Source organism: Peromyscus californicus, unplaced genomic scaffold (genome assembly GCF_007827085.1).
Source record: "Peromyscus californicus insignis strain IS unplaced genomic scaffold, ASM782708v3 Scaffold_11__1_contigs__length_118956290, whole genome shotgun sequence".
Taxonomy (NCBI): domain Eukaryota; kingdom Metazoa; phylum Chordata; class Mammalia; order Rodentia; family Cricetidae; genus Peromyscus; species Peromyscus californicus.
In genome coordinates, this window is record NW_026294402.1 from 46337356 (window position 1) to 46354160 (window position 16805).

The 16805-nt window shown below is 41.7% G+C and overlaps 1 protein-coding gene across 1 annotated transcript in view; it reads left to right on the forward strand.

The window, feature by feature from the left end:
* Positions 1 to 16105, forward strand: part of Arhgap20 (Rho GTPase activating protein 20) — an 86871-nt gene extending 70766 nt beyond the window's left edge. The window contains 7 exon segments of the mRNA XM_052760293.1: positions 57 to 235; positions 1311 to 1472; positions 5108 to 5217; positions 7801 to 7990; positions 9031 to 9145; positions 10342 to 12155; positions 12157 to 16105. Coding sequence (XP_052616253.1) covers positions 57 to 235; positions 1311 to 1472; positions 5108 to 5217; positions 7801 to 7990; positions 9031 to 9145; positions 10342 to 12155; positions 12157 to 12183 — 2597 coding nt within the window. The 3' untranslated portion in view covers positions 12184 to 16105.
* The last annotated feature ends 700 nt before the right edge of the window (positions 16106 to 16805 follow it).

Genomic DNA, 16805 nt, shown 5'->3' on the forward strand with positions numbered 1-16805 from the left:
AACTGCAGAAATAAGTCTGAGTGAATCACAGGTTTCCTCCTGATCTCACTTCTTAGATTCTGGCCAGAAGACATTTAGAAGGAGACGCTCTATCATCAACTGGGCTTTTTGGCGGGGTTCCAGCACTCACCTGGACAACCTGCCCATGTCACCAACATCCCCTATGCCAGGACAGCTCTTTGGAGTTTCTTTACCAGATATTTGTGAGAATGACAATCTGCCAAAACCTATCTTGGTAAGTGCCACTGGAGTCTGTAAACTCATGGGGAAGGAAGTTAATGGGGGAAAGGCTGCAGGGTGTGTCTGTCCCCTAAATGGAAAGTTCGTAAACACCCCCTGGCTTTAGCTAAGAATCTCTACCCTTACTTCAAAACTTGAAAGTCAGATTTCCTCGTTGCAGAATCTTGAGGGAGATGTAGTAAGAGAGAACCCAGTCGACTTGTTATGAGCTAGCAACAGTATTCCACTCAAACTATGTCATCAGAAAATCCCCAGATCCATTCTCCAACTCTGTTGTTCAGAAATCATCATCCTACTGCTTTATAAGGTTTTAAACACGGGTTTGTTTCTATCTCACATGTTTAGCATCAAGATATATTCTCTGGTATTTAGTTGTTTGTAACTAGAATAGGACAGAAAATAACTACTGAGTTTGAATAGTCTCTGAATAGTCTCCGATTGATAGATAAAAGAGTCACTAGTAGCAAGATTTGTTCTGTTTCCATTATCCCTTAAGCAGTCTGCTCCACTACACTCTGGAATCTCATGCCTTGTTGCACATCCATAAATGCCAGGCACTATGACAGATGTTTCATTATCTTGTTTATCCTCCACAGTAAAGTTATCGTTATCATCCTTACTCTATAAATTCAAAAGTAAAACTCAGACTTCAGCCCAGATTGCACAGGAAATCAGAGACATAACTGGCTTCCTGATCTCATGGCTATTTGTTCCCACACACCATTGTCTTCTATACTGGATGCAGAAGACATTCAGATAGAAAGCAAAGTTGGAAAACACTTAAAATCGATTCTCTGAACCTTTTAAGACTATATTCTTATTAACTATAGCCACCATGTCATACAGTAAGTCTCATGAACTCACTTTTTCTGGGACTGGGTACTATCTCCCTGGTCTCTGGTTATAACCATTCTATGTCCTAAAAACATCATTTGAATCCTTCTAGCCATCTAGCTGTCCAGCTCCAGTCCTTCAGTGCTTACATACCCTGGCCTTCTGGCAGCCACAGAAGGCTAGTACCCACTCCTGTGCTGGTGTGTAAAGTACCATTTTCATTTATTTCCTCACAGGATATGCTTTCCTTTCTTAACCAAAAAGGCCCTCTCACAAAAGGCATCTTCAGGCAGTCGGCCAATATGAAATCCTGCAGAGAGCTAAAAGAGAAACTGAATTCTGGAATTGAGGTCCACCTTGACTGTGAATCCATCTTTGTGATAGCATCTGTACTAAAGGTAAGGATAGTTCACCCACTGTGTACCCCAGACTTAGCTCTAGATGCAGAATTCATTCCATTATTAACATTAGTTCTGCTTGAAAAGAACCATGATAGATTTGGAATTAAAAAAAAAAATGTTAAACAATTTCACAAAGCCAGTATTGGACTTTGAAGGCAACACCAGTAATGTAACAACCAGATAGACTCTTGTTTTTCCCTCATGATAGTCAGCTCATTACCACCCCAGGCACAAAGGCAAACTTCAGTTAAACTGTATCATCATCAGGACACGCAGAGGACATTTACCACAACGAACATCCTGCTTTTCTGAGTTCCTCACTCTCTACCTTCCTAATGAAGACCAAGTTTTCAAAACTGAACTTGTATTAAACGTCTGAAAGGGTTTTATAAGTTTGCCATAATAAAGATACATTAGGCGGGGCAGTGGTGGTGCACACCTTTAATCCCAGCACTCGGGAGGCAGAGGCAGGCGAATCTCTGTGAGTTTAAGGCCAGCCTGGTCTACAGAGCAAGTTCCAGGAAAGGCACAAAGCTACACAAAGAAACCCTGTCTCAAAAAACCAAAAAAATAAATAAATAAATACATTAGCCTTAAACTAAAACAAGATTTGCTGATGCCCCCTAAAAACCCACTCGCTCCTGTAACTCCTCATGCACTCTAGCAGGAGAGCAGGGATGGCTGGGCCTTAGCACCTTTACCACAGTTAGAAAGTTCTAACATGTTCTCTTCTTAGAATGTTCTTAGAAATGTCATATCATTTTGGAAAAGAAACAAGAACTAAGCTGTGAGGAGAGCTTTTGACCAATAGTCTCTGCAGACCCACCTCAGATTTCTATTTCCCAAAGGGCTGGGATGCGCTGAGTCAGGGGTAGAGAAGGCCCCAGGGTCATCTGAGCCATAGGGTGGATATGGCTTGTTTTGCCCTGCCCCAGCTGAGTGGCCAGCTGCTGATAGAGTCAGCACCATGGCTTGTGAGACCCCCTGTTGTTTCTTGATGGGCTGTGTCTAAATTCTGCTTCGGGCTTTGGCAGAAACAAATACCATTCTGGAGAGTGAGCTAGGGCCATCCGATCTCTTGTGCGGGTTTCTATCACTCTTCAGTCCCAGGATAATACAGGTACATGGTATGCTTAACCTTAACTAGACAGGTATGTCAAAGACAGATAAGTACCGTCACTTCTTCCTTCTTCCGGAGAAATGGGTTTTCTCTCTCTCCTTAATTTAGGCAGATTCAGCCTGTGTTATGGTTAAAAAAAAAAAAAATCCCTCGCTCTCTACTTCATAGCACCACACTTCTTAAAATTTTCTGCTAAATAAAGTCCAAAGAAGCAGCCGGGCGGTGGTGGCGCACGCCTTTAATCCCAGCACTCGGGAGGCAGAGCCAGGCGGATCTCTGTGAGTTCAAGGCCAGCCTGGGCTAGCAAGTGAGTCCCAGGAAAGGCGCAAAGCTACACAGAGAAACCCTGTCTCGAAAAACCAAAAAAAAAAAAAAAAAAAAATTCCAAAGAAGCATGGCCTTAAGTGAGTTGTGCTTCTGCTTATGGGAATATTTTCTGTGTAAAAGCAAGTGGAAGACAAAAATTGCCCCAATGATCGAAGACTCTGGTTAAGTGGGTTCCACATAACTGAAATCTCATCACTGTGTAATTGTGGTTTTTATTCCCATCTATTTCAATTGGTTTTAGGGAAGAAGATAAAGCTGGAGCCTTTGTTTTCTTTTTTCTATACACAGCTTTAAAAAAATAAAGATCTAAATGACTTCCGACTATTTAATTTTTTTTACTTACCTGGTTTTGCTTAAATATAAGGTTAGCTCTTCAGACTGTCATTGAACAAAAATTGCTCAGGATGGTGTGACTCTGGGCTTCCCTGCCTCAAGGAAAGCTCATCAGTCCACAGACTCATCCCACGTGAACCAGAAAGTTCTGTTGGCTTAGGCTCTGGTCTTGAAGGAAGGCATTTCATTGAACACGGCAAGTCTGTAGTTGTAACTCAGAGTCGACTCCCCATCCACCCTCCCCTGTGATGTTTGATTTCGTAACATGTTGCTCCAGCTGTGGGGAGTGCACTGCCACATCACAAGTTCTCTCTCCAGCATGGGTTGATGATGTTTTTCTTTAAGACAGATCATAAGTGCCTTTTCCCCTGGGATTTAAAGAGATTTTTAATCACTAACCCATTTTTTGAAATAACAGATTTTACCCCTTCGACTCTTCAGTGCCACAGCTGTGATTGATCTGGAATTATGACAACTAGAGGCAGCTTTTGGGAGGGTATGTTTGTGTCACGTTGTGTAGGTGCATTTGTGCTTGAAGAATAAAAACAAAGGAAGGCAGAGGCAGTCCACCTTAACTTTTTTACCACCATTTTTGGGGTTAAGGAGGCAGCACATCTACAAAGTCTGTAAAATCATCTTGACATCTGGTTACAGTTGACTGGCTTCCCTTGTCCTCTCTCAATAGTCCATATGACACATTTACAACAGTTCAGTAACAGCCTTGGCTGTGCTGACTTACACTTTACATTGCCATATATGCAAAGCGGCTAAGGGTCTGTTCCTGCCCCCAACAGAACCCATAAGCAGTGAATGAGAGCCCCACATTATCAGCTAATTCATCTTAATACATTATCGGAGCTTCTGTGATACAGAAGCATCAAGTTGTATGCTGACCTTTAAAAGCTGCAGAGAGTAATTATGACTTTAATATGCCTCATTCCAGACTCCCACCTGCCTCTGTGGTGTAAAGAGGTACCTGTGAAGTTAGCCAGGTGCGGCACCAAACTGAGTTCTCCCTGCCTGATGCTGATTTATCAGACTGCGAGCTGAGCCTTGTTAGTGCCATTCCAGAAGAGACAGACAGGTGGCCCAGAACCAATGCCAATGCTCTACAAGAACCAAATTCAGTTTTTTAGCTTTTGGTAAACAAAGACCCCCCAAAGAGCAAACACCTGTGCTTCTAGCCTGTTTGTGGCATGGTCTGGTTCTTCTCCTCCCATCTCCACCAGCGGTCTTAGCAGAAAAGATAATGTAATGTGGATATGTGCATTTGCTCTACACAAGGCACACGTGCTGACCCTCGGCCCTGGAACCCAGCTATGGGATGCTTTCTTCCTCAGATACATAAGTACCTTTCCATGGGGTGTAATAAGAATGAGCCAAGTACCTTGATGTCATTGTGCGCCAACACTGGAATACAGTGTTCTAAGGTCATAGCCACTTGCTTGTTTCATTTCTGTATCCCAAATATATCAAGCAGTACACAGCCATTGTGAATAAGTACATATAGAGGGGTGGGATGAATGATGTACCAATTATCTGTGAGTGCTGTAATTTGACAATTTCCTTGAATTTGCTATTTTAAAGAAAGGGAGAGGGAAGGATTTGAGGTGGTGTACTGCTATATCCAATGACATTAGTTTGTTTAAATGTCTACAGGCTAGAAGTTTCCACTGAATAGGGTGCCTTCTGTTTTTTCAACATTATTCCAGGATTGATTATTCCAATCTGTCCCGAGAAAGATGTCAACTTACATGCTTCCATGTACACTGCTCAGCGGAGTTGACAGGGCTCTTTTTTCAACATGTATTTTGCATGAGAATGATTCAAGTATTTGTTTTTTCCCACCTAGGATTTTCTGAGAAATATCCCGGAAAGTATTTTTTCATCAGATCTGTATGATCACTGGGTCTGTGTAATGGACCAAGGAAACGATGAAGAAAAAATTAATATAATTCAAAGGTAATGATTTTGAGTCTGAAAAAAAAACACTTTAAAATACTTGCATGTTATAAGCTTTTCTATTAAAATAATGGCAGTTATCGGATACATGGGGTACAAGATTATAGTTGTATATTTGCTGCTTCTCTTGTCACTGATCTCTCTCTCTCTGGTTTTAAAATTTGTGTGTGTGTGTGTGTGTGTGTGTGTGTGTGTGTGTGTGTGTGTATGAGAGAGAGAGAGAGACAGACAGACAGACAGACACTTGCAGGTCCTAGGGATCAAACTCAAGTCACCAGCCTTGCCAGCAAGAGCCCTGACCAGCTGAGCCATTTCAATAGCCTCTAAGTTGTTTTTCATTCTTTTATACTTTTCCTCTGTCCTGGGGATTGAACCTGGGGCCTTGTGCATGCCAGACAAGCACTCTACCACTAAACCACACCCCAAGCCTCTTCTTCCTAATCTTATTAACATGAAATAATTATATTGTATACCTCTAGTTATCTGAATCTGATAGAAGCTAAAAATCCATCAGTCCATTGGTTGTTGGATCTTCATATAGAGGAAGTATCTACCTCACTAGATGACTCCTAGTATATTTATTTGGTGACTGAAGTCATGCAAAGAACATGATCTATTCCCTTCTCTCCAGGAAGCCCCAAGTTTGGTAGAATAGATAGGTAAAATGGATGTTTATAACAGTACAACCATTGCTATAAAAAAAAAAAAGTACTTGGTGGGTATGATTAGAGTACCATAGGAAGGCAGTTAACTCCTTGAGAAGTGTTTTAGGAAAGGGGATTTACAGAGTCTCAGACTCACCATAAAGAATATAATGTCAGCCGGGCAGTGGTGGCGCACGCCTTTAATCCCAGCACTCGGGAGGTAGAGCCAGGCGGATCTCTGTGAGTTCGAGGCCAGCCTGGGCTACCAAGTGAGTCCCAGGAAAGGCGCAAAGCTACACAGAGAAACCCTGTCTCAAAGAAACCAAAAAAAAAAAAAAAAAGAAAAAAAAAAAAAGAAACCCTGTCTCGAAAAACCAAAAAAAAAAAAAAGAATATAATGTCTGAGACAAGTGTGGTGGGATTGCAGGTGGCCCATACCTGTAATCCCAACACGTAGGAGACTGAAACAGGAACATTACTGCCAAGTTGCATGTCAGCCTTGGCTACAGTATGAGACTCAAAAAAAAAAAACACCAAAAACACCCTCAATATCTAGAGCCATCCAGTGAGATTCCTTGTAGAATCCATCACCCCATGTTTCTGAATATTTCCTGCATTGTAAGAGAATATGTAGGAAGGAAATGTGCATTAGAAAAATGCAATATTCTAGTTTATAAAAAGTTTGGATCCCAAATATCACTTGTTTAGTTTTAATGTGAAATTATGGCACTTATGCAAATGAGGTAAACAAAAGCTTTTGTTGAAGTTAATGCATGACAGTACCAGTAAGATGTTCCATATAACCCACTCACCACAGATTACAGAACACCCCCAGGTTTTAGTAACTGAGTCAGATGTGCTGATGTGAATTTGCACATAGCTACAAAGTTGGCTTTTCTTCTGGGCCAAGGATGCTGGTCAGTCAGTTGTCCTCCTGTCAGAATGTAGTTCCATAGGCCAAGTATCGAATGCACTGCTATCACTGCTCTACTACTCGATATAGAAGTGTAGCCAGAAGGCTTAGTGCACGTACAGAAAGCATGTGTTAAATGCTGTATCTCCTACTGAATACACCCAGTCATCTTCTGGTTGGTTTCAGGGACTTTGATCTGGAGTCACTGTCATTCCATTATACTGAAGAAAGACCTCTACTACTTGGGTAACAGATGTCAAAGTACCTTATTTCCTCAAGTTGTAGGTTCTTATAGAAAAAGTAACACACACACACACACACACACACACACACACACACACACACACAGAGAGAGAGAGAGAGTGAGTTGTGTGTGTATGTGTGTGTGTGTGCGCGCGCACGCGCACGCTGGGTGGTTGTAAAAGTAAGTTTTGTTGAGTGATCATTTAAAACTTTTTATCACTTACATAAAATAAAAACAGTGGGAAACATAATACTTACAAGCTTGACTAACATGAGAATGGTAGGTTTGGGGGGCACAGCTGCTTTTGGAATCTGAGTGGGAGAGCATGGCTCCCAGAACAAACCTGGAAGTCTTCATGGCTACGACTTGGATTCTCACCAAGAAATAGCACTCCTGCCTTCCTGCCTGGAAGTAGATGAGAGCTCTAATCTTATCAGGATGCCTTTTGTGGGTTTGCTTGGGAATATTACAGAATGTTGCAGGAGTTGTCTGAGTTAAAACACATTGTACTACTTTCCTTGGAAATATAACAGGCAACATATTTTATGCATTCTTCTACATTTTCATTGAGTTATGAAGACAAGATTTGAAAAATAATTGCCAGTGCTTACCTTCTAAGCGCCCCATGCTCCCCACACTGCCACCCATCAGCTGTGTGTCTGCACTGTGCTCTTGATTTGCCGTTTGCCGCTTTGACCTGCATGGTTCCCCATGCAGGTGAAGTGAGGGTGCCTGTCTCTACACGGTTCTTAATAAAACGTCCTGCATTTTTCTGTCTTTAGGCTATTAGATCAGCTTCCCAGAGCCAATGTTGTTTTCCTAAGGTATCTGTTTGGGGTATTACACAACATTGAACAACATTCCTTATCTAATCAGATGACTGCATTTAACTTAGCAGTGTGTATCGCTCCAAGCATTCTTTGGCCTCCTACTTCCTCCAGTCCAGAACTAGAAAATGAATTTACAAAAAAGGTAATAACATTTTTCATTTTATGTCCTGAGTCTTCAGTTCCCCATTTTGAAACATTTGAAATTTACGGTGTGCTGAAACACAGTTTCTTAAATAGACTTCCTTGTGTGGGTTTATTGACCTTTCTTTCCTGGTAGACTATAGCAAGGTGAACATATTTAAAAAAAAAATCAATTATTACTTCGCTTTTCCTTTTAAGGAGGCTGAAGAGTAGGACTAATTCAAACCACAAGTGGTAAGAAAGCCCTCCTTTAAAAACCAGAGCCTTTGAGTTCAGTTCTCAGTGCCAACATTTGCCAGCTACACAATCCTTAGGGAAGTTCCTTACTGTGATTCCTTTTTAAATGACACAGTAGAGATCGAGATCCCACCCTGCTAGGGTCTGCCTGTGGATCAAGGGTGTGGGGTACCGTTCCTTTCATTCACAGCATGTCTCAGCTGCTGAGGCAAAGAATCTATAGGTCAGTTCCTGTCCTGTCCATCTCCCTGGCAGCACAGAGCCCCTCATAAATGCTCCCCTCCTCCTAAGCACCTCCACTTAAGGAGGGTAGTAGGGAGCCATGCTGAGACTAGTCAGAAGTAGCCCAGGTTTCCTTGCTGTCTGCCTGTCCCTCTTCTTCCTTCTATACCCACAGAGGAGCCCTCTTCCAAAATTACAGCAACTTGTCCTTTACACAAGAAATCCTTGTATGAGTCTTTATTATTGATATTTGATAAATTTTAATAACAAAGTATGTTTGTCCATCCCAAACACCCTATGGAGGGAGAATGCTTGAAACTGCCCTAATTTAAAAGATGGAACTAGTGATATAAAATGTTAGGGTTGCACCAAAATCATATATAATTGTAGTCTGCTGACTCACATTCAGTTCTGTGCCCAAACTACTCTCTAAAGTATTATCGGCTGGCAGTGGGGTTCTCATACCCTTTTGAATACTTTTCTGTTCTTTTGCATTTTGTGGCTAAGATCAGGATGTGTATATGAAATGTGACATAAGAGTCATATGAATAATAATGCTTGAATTCTTTTCATTGGGCACAGGTTTCACTTCTTATACAATTTCTGATTGAAAATTGCTGTAGGATATTTGGAGAAGAAATCACTTCTCTCTTGGGGGAGCTTTCTGAGAGAGGCGACAGTAGAGAACACACCTCAGGTACGGTGAAGAACACCTTTGGTAAGAACTAGGTATTTGTCTATGAAGACACAGAGACCGGTTGTTTCAGAGCCTCTGACTGGGTCAGTGAGGCCCACGGCTTTCAGTCTTCCCTCAGAAGGCCTGCTGATAGGTCAGTGTGATGAGATTAAGATAGACATGGGATGAGGGCTCAGCCTACAAATTGTACACTGGGGATTTGAATCTTTATTTTAAATAAACAGAGGAACTCTACTATATATTAGAACCTCTGTTGTTGAAACTAGAATCAAAGGTCCAGAGAAGTAGGGGAAGTCCTGGTTTGGGATGCTTCTTACCCTCCCCGCACCGACCACCCCTAGTGTACTCTAGGACCTCAGAATTCTAGTGTGCTGTGACCCAATTTGAAACAATTAGCATCTTTGAGGTCAGGGGTGGGGAGAGGGTCTGAATTCATAGACGTACAACCTCCATAAGAGAAATTCCTGGACACCAATTGCTGCTATACTTCCTTCAGTCTACAGTTCTGTGTCATCGAGCATCAGTATTTCATCTACAAAATATAAACAATGTTTAATCTTTACAACATCCTAAGAGTCAAACAAAGCAATAGCCTATGGCCTAACTTTAAAGAGCCTTGTGAAAGGCTTCACAGAGACTGGAGTGTGTTTTGGGTAACTGTATGCAGCACCACCGTGTTAGAAGACAGACTCTTACTCAAAACCCACGTCTGCCTGACACTGACTTATTTACTTTTCCTCATTTTAAGACATAGTCTTGCTTTGAGAAAGTCTTACCTTAAGAAAAAGTCACTTCATTAGAAACTGAGGTGAATCCATACTCCTAGAAGATTTTTGCCTCCAGCACTAACATTTGAGATGATGGAAAGATTCAGGCAGTTAAGGTGCCTTAGTGAGAAAGTACTTACCGCCACTGCCACCTTCCATAAGCCTGACACCCTGGGTTTGATTCCCTACTGCTGGGGACCAGCATAGTGGAAGGAAAGGACGAACTCCAGCAAGCTGTCCTCTGACCTCACGTGCCGCCAACTCCCTCAGTACACAGAACTTTACATTTTTTTAAAGATTCTTTCCTTCTTGAAGGTAGAAATTTGAACTCTACACATGAAAATAACACAGAACCAGCATGGTTTCCTTTAAAGGCAGCCCAGGCTGGATCTGTAAGAATGTTGACCATGGTTTCATTTCTGCCCACAGATATGTCTTGCTTCCAAATGAATGACTCCTCCTACGACAGCTTGGAAAATGAGCTCAATGAGGATGCTGATGCTCCGTGCAGTGACCTGGTAAAAAAACTTGGCCAGGGTAGCAGAAGCATGGACTCTGTCTTAACCCTCAGTGACTATGACCTTGAACAGCCTGAGGTGGAAGGCCTTTTAACCCTGAGTGATTTTGACTTAGATCAGTCTAAAGATGAACACATTCAAACAAAACAACCTCTGGAGTCCAAGCCAGTGAATGTTTTCGTAGCCTACAGGAAGGTTTCACTGGGAGAACACACTAGGGCCCCAGTTGGCCCAGGTACACCCAGCGGCCTGCCTGCAGCTGCAGCCGATGCCCCGAAAGCCCTGCGGCGGCACCGGCGCTGCTCAGAGCCCAGCATCGACTATCTAGACACAAAGCTTTCCTATCTCCGGGAGTTTTACCAGAAAAAACTACGCAAGTCCAGCTGCGATGCCGTGCTTTCTAGAAAGGATGAAGATTATCTAAAGCAGACCCAGACCCTGAAGAAAGGGGGAAAGACATGTTTTAAACAGAGTTCAGTCACAGGCACTGACATCAGCAAGAAAAATGCTACTAATGAAAAGATTAAGAAGAAAAGCTTGTCTGGTCATGAAGGAAATCAAGTGACATCTTTCACTAAGTCCAAGCCGGTGGCCATTTCTGTGGCATCTTACAGTCACAAGTCCTCCCAGGATCATCCCAGGAAGCAACCCTTTGATGCAGATACATGCAGATTCTCCCCACCACACATAGCCGATGCCAGGAAGAGCTCACGGGTACATCGGCGCTGTTCAGAACCCAGCATAGAGGACCAAAACTACAAACTGTCCTATCTCAGGGGGATCTATTCAAAGAAACAACATAAAACCAGCTGTGAGACAGACCTCTTGCATGGAGAAGAGGATTATCTCAAAAGGCATAAATCTTTGCAAATTGAGGGGCAAAAGCTCATTAATCAGAGTTTGGTCATGGGGATTGAGGTGGGCAAGAGCAGTGGTACACACCAAAGCACTGAGAAGGTTTTGCCCCCAAGACTGAACCTTTGCCCCAGGGCTAGCTATTCGAGTCTATCCTCCCCAGGCACATCCCCATCTGGCTCATCAGTAAGCTCCCAGGACAGCGCTTTCTCTCAGATCTCTGAACACTCTGTGTTTACACCCACCGAAACTTCCTCTCCAATAGATTGCACTTTTCAGGCTCAGAGAAAACAGGAAGAGCTGTCTCCTGACTTTCATGGTCCTGGCCTCGTATCTGGAATGCCTGGTCCCTCCATGGGGCAGTCCAGCAGCCATCTGGCTTATTTAAGAAAAGGTACCCTAGAGCAGCCCTCACAAATGCATTCTGTAACTCTTCACCCCAGCGCATGGTTGAGAAGTGGTTTGGTCACTTTGAAAAATTGGTCCCTGAAAAAGAAAACAAAGGCAGCCAGACCAGAGGAGAGGAAATTCTGTTCCCTGAAAGAACGTTTGGAGTCACCTCCACAAGCTTCTGGTACTCCAGAGGCTGACTCTCTGCAAGAGAGTCAGGATGGCATACACCTAAGGGCAGATGAAGGACCTGGAGCAGAACAGACAGCCCATGGGTGCAGTTCTTATGCCTGTCAGGACTCACAGCAACACTCCCGCTCTCCATCCCACCTGCTGGAGAGCAGACTCAAGCTTTGTATGACGTTGCAGGAGGGAGAAGAGAGTGAAGGGCAGCACCCTTCTGACAGCCCCTGGGAAGAAGCCTCAGCAAATCTTGGGACTGTGGAGGATGAGGCCAGCCCAGATGCAGAGCCTACAACAGATTGCGATGGTGGGGAAAGACATTTAGCCAAAGACAGTTACCTGCAATAAGAATCTGATATCAAAATAAACAATCTGATATCTTTAAGAACAGGAACTGGGCTAACCAAAACAAAGACAGTAATTAGTATGACCCCTTTCCTAAGACACCCGGGGCAGGTAGCACGAGGACAATCATTGCGAAGATGACACTTTCTTTGTTGGTTAAAAAGTCTCATCATATAAAGTTCTGAAAGGCTTTTCCTGTTACAGTGTGGGTTAGTCCTTTTCTGAGCTGTTAGGATACGGACAGGACAGAAGATGTGTCCTTCATTTAAGCCTGCTTGTGTCAGCAGTCTGTGAGTTCACTGTCTTGAAAGACCAGAGTACCTTAAATGAAGATCAGTGACACACCAAGAGAATAGTAGAGAGAAGCCATCTTTATGCCACGGAACAAGGAGGCGAGAAAGGGGCCACTGAGTCATTCAGAAAAGCATGTACATTCACTAAGGAAATCATGGAAAACATGTCCCTGTTTTAAGTCCGTGGCTTTTCCCAGTCATGTGTCTTCACAGGGTCATTTTAGGGACCAGCTCACTGATAAAGGCAGAGTAGAGAAAATTAGTGATTAAAGAGCTATGGGCACCATGACAGCACAGCTTTGGAAGTGGGTGGCTTGGTTAGTTGTTTGTTTTTCTGTTAGGGTTGGATTGATCCACATCTTTCAGAAATGTAGATAGACAAAGAAGGAAAGATTGCTCACCTTGGTGTCCTCCTCACAGCGCCTGTGCTAAAACGTGTTCAGAAATGTATCTTATCCCTGCTTACAAAGGGACCCGCCACCGACAACATTTGCTTTAGTAGTGTAGAAAACAAATAGCCATATAAGAATGAGAAAAACGATTTTACAATTTTCCCAGGCTGACTAATCTCGGAGGCAAGGCTGCTGAGGAACTAGAGATGCCATGCTCTGTGCCATGTTGGCAGCAACATTTATGTAATTGAGAAAGGCTTCTTACTGTGCTGACGTCAGTAAGACAATGTGGGTAGAGATGTATCCAATCAGAAAGTTGGATCCTTCGATACTTAAGATGTCACAGAAAAGGCCGCTGACTTAGGCTTCAACAGCAGGTTACCATGTGACACTTCTCTATCAATCACACCTCGTTTTGATTAATGGCAGTTTCCTGCAGCAACCCTGCCTATCTGTTTCCACGAGTATCATTTCTCAATCTGGCATCTCTGTGGAGATGTTCCTCTGTGTCACTGCTTGTTAGATTACAGTCAACCAAGAGGAACAAAAGAACAATTGTCAATTATCCTTTCATTCCACAGATTGCTATTGATTAGAGATTGACGGGATGGAAGGTTATTGAGTAGAACACACAATGAAGTTGCCGTTGGGCTGCCTTTGATGGTCACTGTCTTTAGATTTTCTTGCCAAAGTTCTCCAACTTTTCCAAATGGTTTGTGGCTTACAAATATTCAAAGTTTAGACCCCAGAAAGTTGATCATGGATTTCTCTCCTCTCTTTACCTTCAAGGGTACACCAGGATGTCTCCTTCCTTAGGAGTAAAATCTTGTCAGTTAGGATGAAATGGAGGGCTATGTCCTAAAATAGATGTGCATCCTCCTTCATTTGAGATACTCACCACCTCTTAGAAGTTGCCTAGAGTCTATGTGATCTCATGAATCCACTGTAGAAAGGACTTTTACACAAAAACTAGCTTATCCCCAAATTATTTCCCGACCAGTCACCAGGAAACTCATGGTAGATGTTGTTCCCTTCTCCCAAACACTGCTTTGTCGGTTGTAGGGTAAGAACCCATCTAAGTATTAACTACAGAAGTGCCACCTACCTCTCAGGGGCATGGCCCTGTTTGCCCTATCATAATTATCTTTTAGAACTCTGTGTCCAAAGAGCTCCTTCATGACACTGGCAATCTCAATCAGCTGTGAACTAGATCCCACCTTGTAACAAACCACTTCCATATGAAGACTCCCAAGTATCCATATGTTTCTTTTGTGGTATTAATATATAAAGTTAGCAGGACAACCCTTCCTTTTAGGGCACACTACTGTCAGAACTGCAAGATGTGAATGAAGATCTTATGGCTTAGAATGTCTCTCTGGAAGAATGCCTCCTGAACAAACTAAAGAGTTCTGGCTTTTTTTTCTTTCATAATGGCCAGTAGAAAATTGTCCACCCAGTTTGAAGCATAGAAGAAAATAGTTGGTAAGGTTCTCCATCAACCATTCTGGCTCTGTTTCCTTAGATGCTCCCATGATACTCAATGTGAATAGTCTGTTAATATTGCTGTAAAGTATTATATGATTTGAAGACAGACATGTCATTTTATTAGACTCCATCAATCTATAATATATTAGACTGATTCTTTATCTCAAATGCTATGAGTTTGTATAATATATCTTGACAAATTTTATTACCGTGTTATGTAACAAATGTGTATTTTTGTACCTTGCAGAAACTGCTGCTAACTTTTAAATTGTTTGGTTTTCAAGGCACTGATAATGGGCATGTACAAAGTCCATGCTGTCTGTTAAATAAAATGTCATCCTGCAGTTAACAGTCCCACAGAGAAATACTGACTGCGGAGAGTTCTTTTGCTCAGCAAGCCTGAGCTCCCTTTGAGTTGAACATTTCATACATAATGAGTTGTGGCCTTAAGTTTTTACTCATAGTTTTTCTAGGGGGAAAAAAGGAGTGAAATTGTTTTTCCTTTTTATATTTTTCAATCTTGTTTACCAAGTAAGTTATGTTTTATACATAACAGTCCCTCATTTTGTCAGAAATTGTGTTTTTTCATTGTATTTCTAGAGTGGTGTGGACTAAGTTTGTCCATATGCCAAAAGAAATATCAGCTCAGTTTGATTGTGTGTATGAGACTTACTTTTATTTTTAGACCGTTCTGATGATAGACCCAGTTGACTTTATACACACACCAGGGTATCTGTGCTTTGAGGTAATTTATGCAGTATGATGTTTCTCATGACTACTATATCCCTGACTTCTTGAGGTTTATCGAGTGGTCTCTGTATAAATTTAACCACTGTTTCAAAGGGATTCAGAACCTAGAAAAATGTATTTGCACAAGGTAGGTAGGAATGACAAAAAAAAAAAAAACACTTTCACAAATGTTAATTGTATTTCTGCAGTGTGCGCGCGCGCACACACACACACTAAATTCTAAATTTTAGAGAAACAGAAATTTACTTTTAATGAGGACTCAATCTAATATTAGTAACTATTTTCTTTATAGTCTACTTTGCATGTCATAACACTGAATCAGAAGGTTCTAGTTTGTCAACCCAATAAGCTCTTTCTGTTTAAAAAGAATACTCCAGTAATTTTTATACTGTGAATAAATTTGGGTAAAGCATTTGCTTCAGTTTCTTTCATTTTGGCTATGAGGTCCTCTCATAAGCAAAGTTCCCTGTGAAAGGAAGAAATCTCTCAAGGTCTGGGCTGCCCACTCTGAGCCCTTCTGTTTTTGAGCCACCTTCATGTTGTGTTATTTCCTTTTTCTTTTTTAAATACAGTAAACCCCTTGAAAATCATCTTTGTACAATGTGAATTCTTCTAGGAGAACTGGCAGAAGGCTCTAGTCTGAGGTCTAATTTGCAAACTTTGGTTTTGAAATCTTGCTTATACACACAAACTGTTGATACTATTGGATTCAAATATTGTTCTTTGTGTTCCTATTAGACAACATCCAGGCACATATACATTTTTAGATGACTTAAAAGTGTTTTTCAGTATTTTCATTTGTCAAAGTAAAAATAGTGTTTAGATTTTTTTACCTCACATAGCAATATAAGATACAGGTTTGTAGACATTAAGATTTAAATACTACTTGTTTTCATTTGTGTTTTAGATTACATTAACTTAAATTTAGAAATTATCTTTGCAGCGTCTTGTGTAAGAACTGAATAAATTGGCTAAAACTTTCTGAGATAGTCTGTTACTCAGAGAAAATAAAATGGGTACTATAAAGAATTATTCCTTCTCCACAAGATCCAGGAACCAAGATTATTACTGCCTACAATTTTCAAGTGTAAGGAAATATTTTATAGTTTTGCCACCCCCAATGGAATAATTGTGAGCATAGAATATCAAAATATGTGAATGCTAATAAGTTTCCTGGATGGCATATCAAACCCATTAGGCAAGTCCTAGATGAGTTAACCTAAGAAAGAGAATCACAGAGACCTCAAAGAGCAAGACTTCAGGAAGATCAACCATTAGGAACCGTCTATGAGACTAGAGTAGAAGAGTCAGGATTTAAAATTTAAAAAAAAAAAAGGAGTCCCTATTAGAGAAAAGTTAAGAAAAATCAGCCTTAATGGGATTTTCTCCACAAAAAAAAAAAAAAAAAAAAAAAAAAAGCATGTTATTTACTCCAGAACAGGGTCAGCAGTAGCTACCCAGGGAATATTCTACCTGCTTCCAGACACTGTCAAGGTTAGAACTGCAGCTGGAAAGAGCCACCCAGGCTGTGGAGGTACAGCTAGGGCTGAGTAAGTTCAGTGTGTGCAGAAAGCCAGAAGAGAGACACTGTAGAGATGGAGACAGAATGTGGCAAAGAAGTCTGAACTGGGAGTCTCCACCAGCACCACGAAGTTACTTGAGGGGCACTACACACACCACTA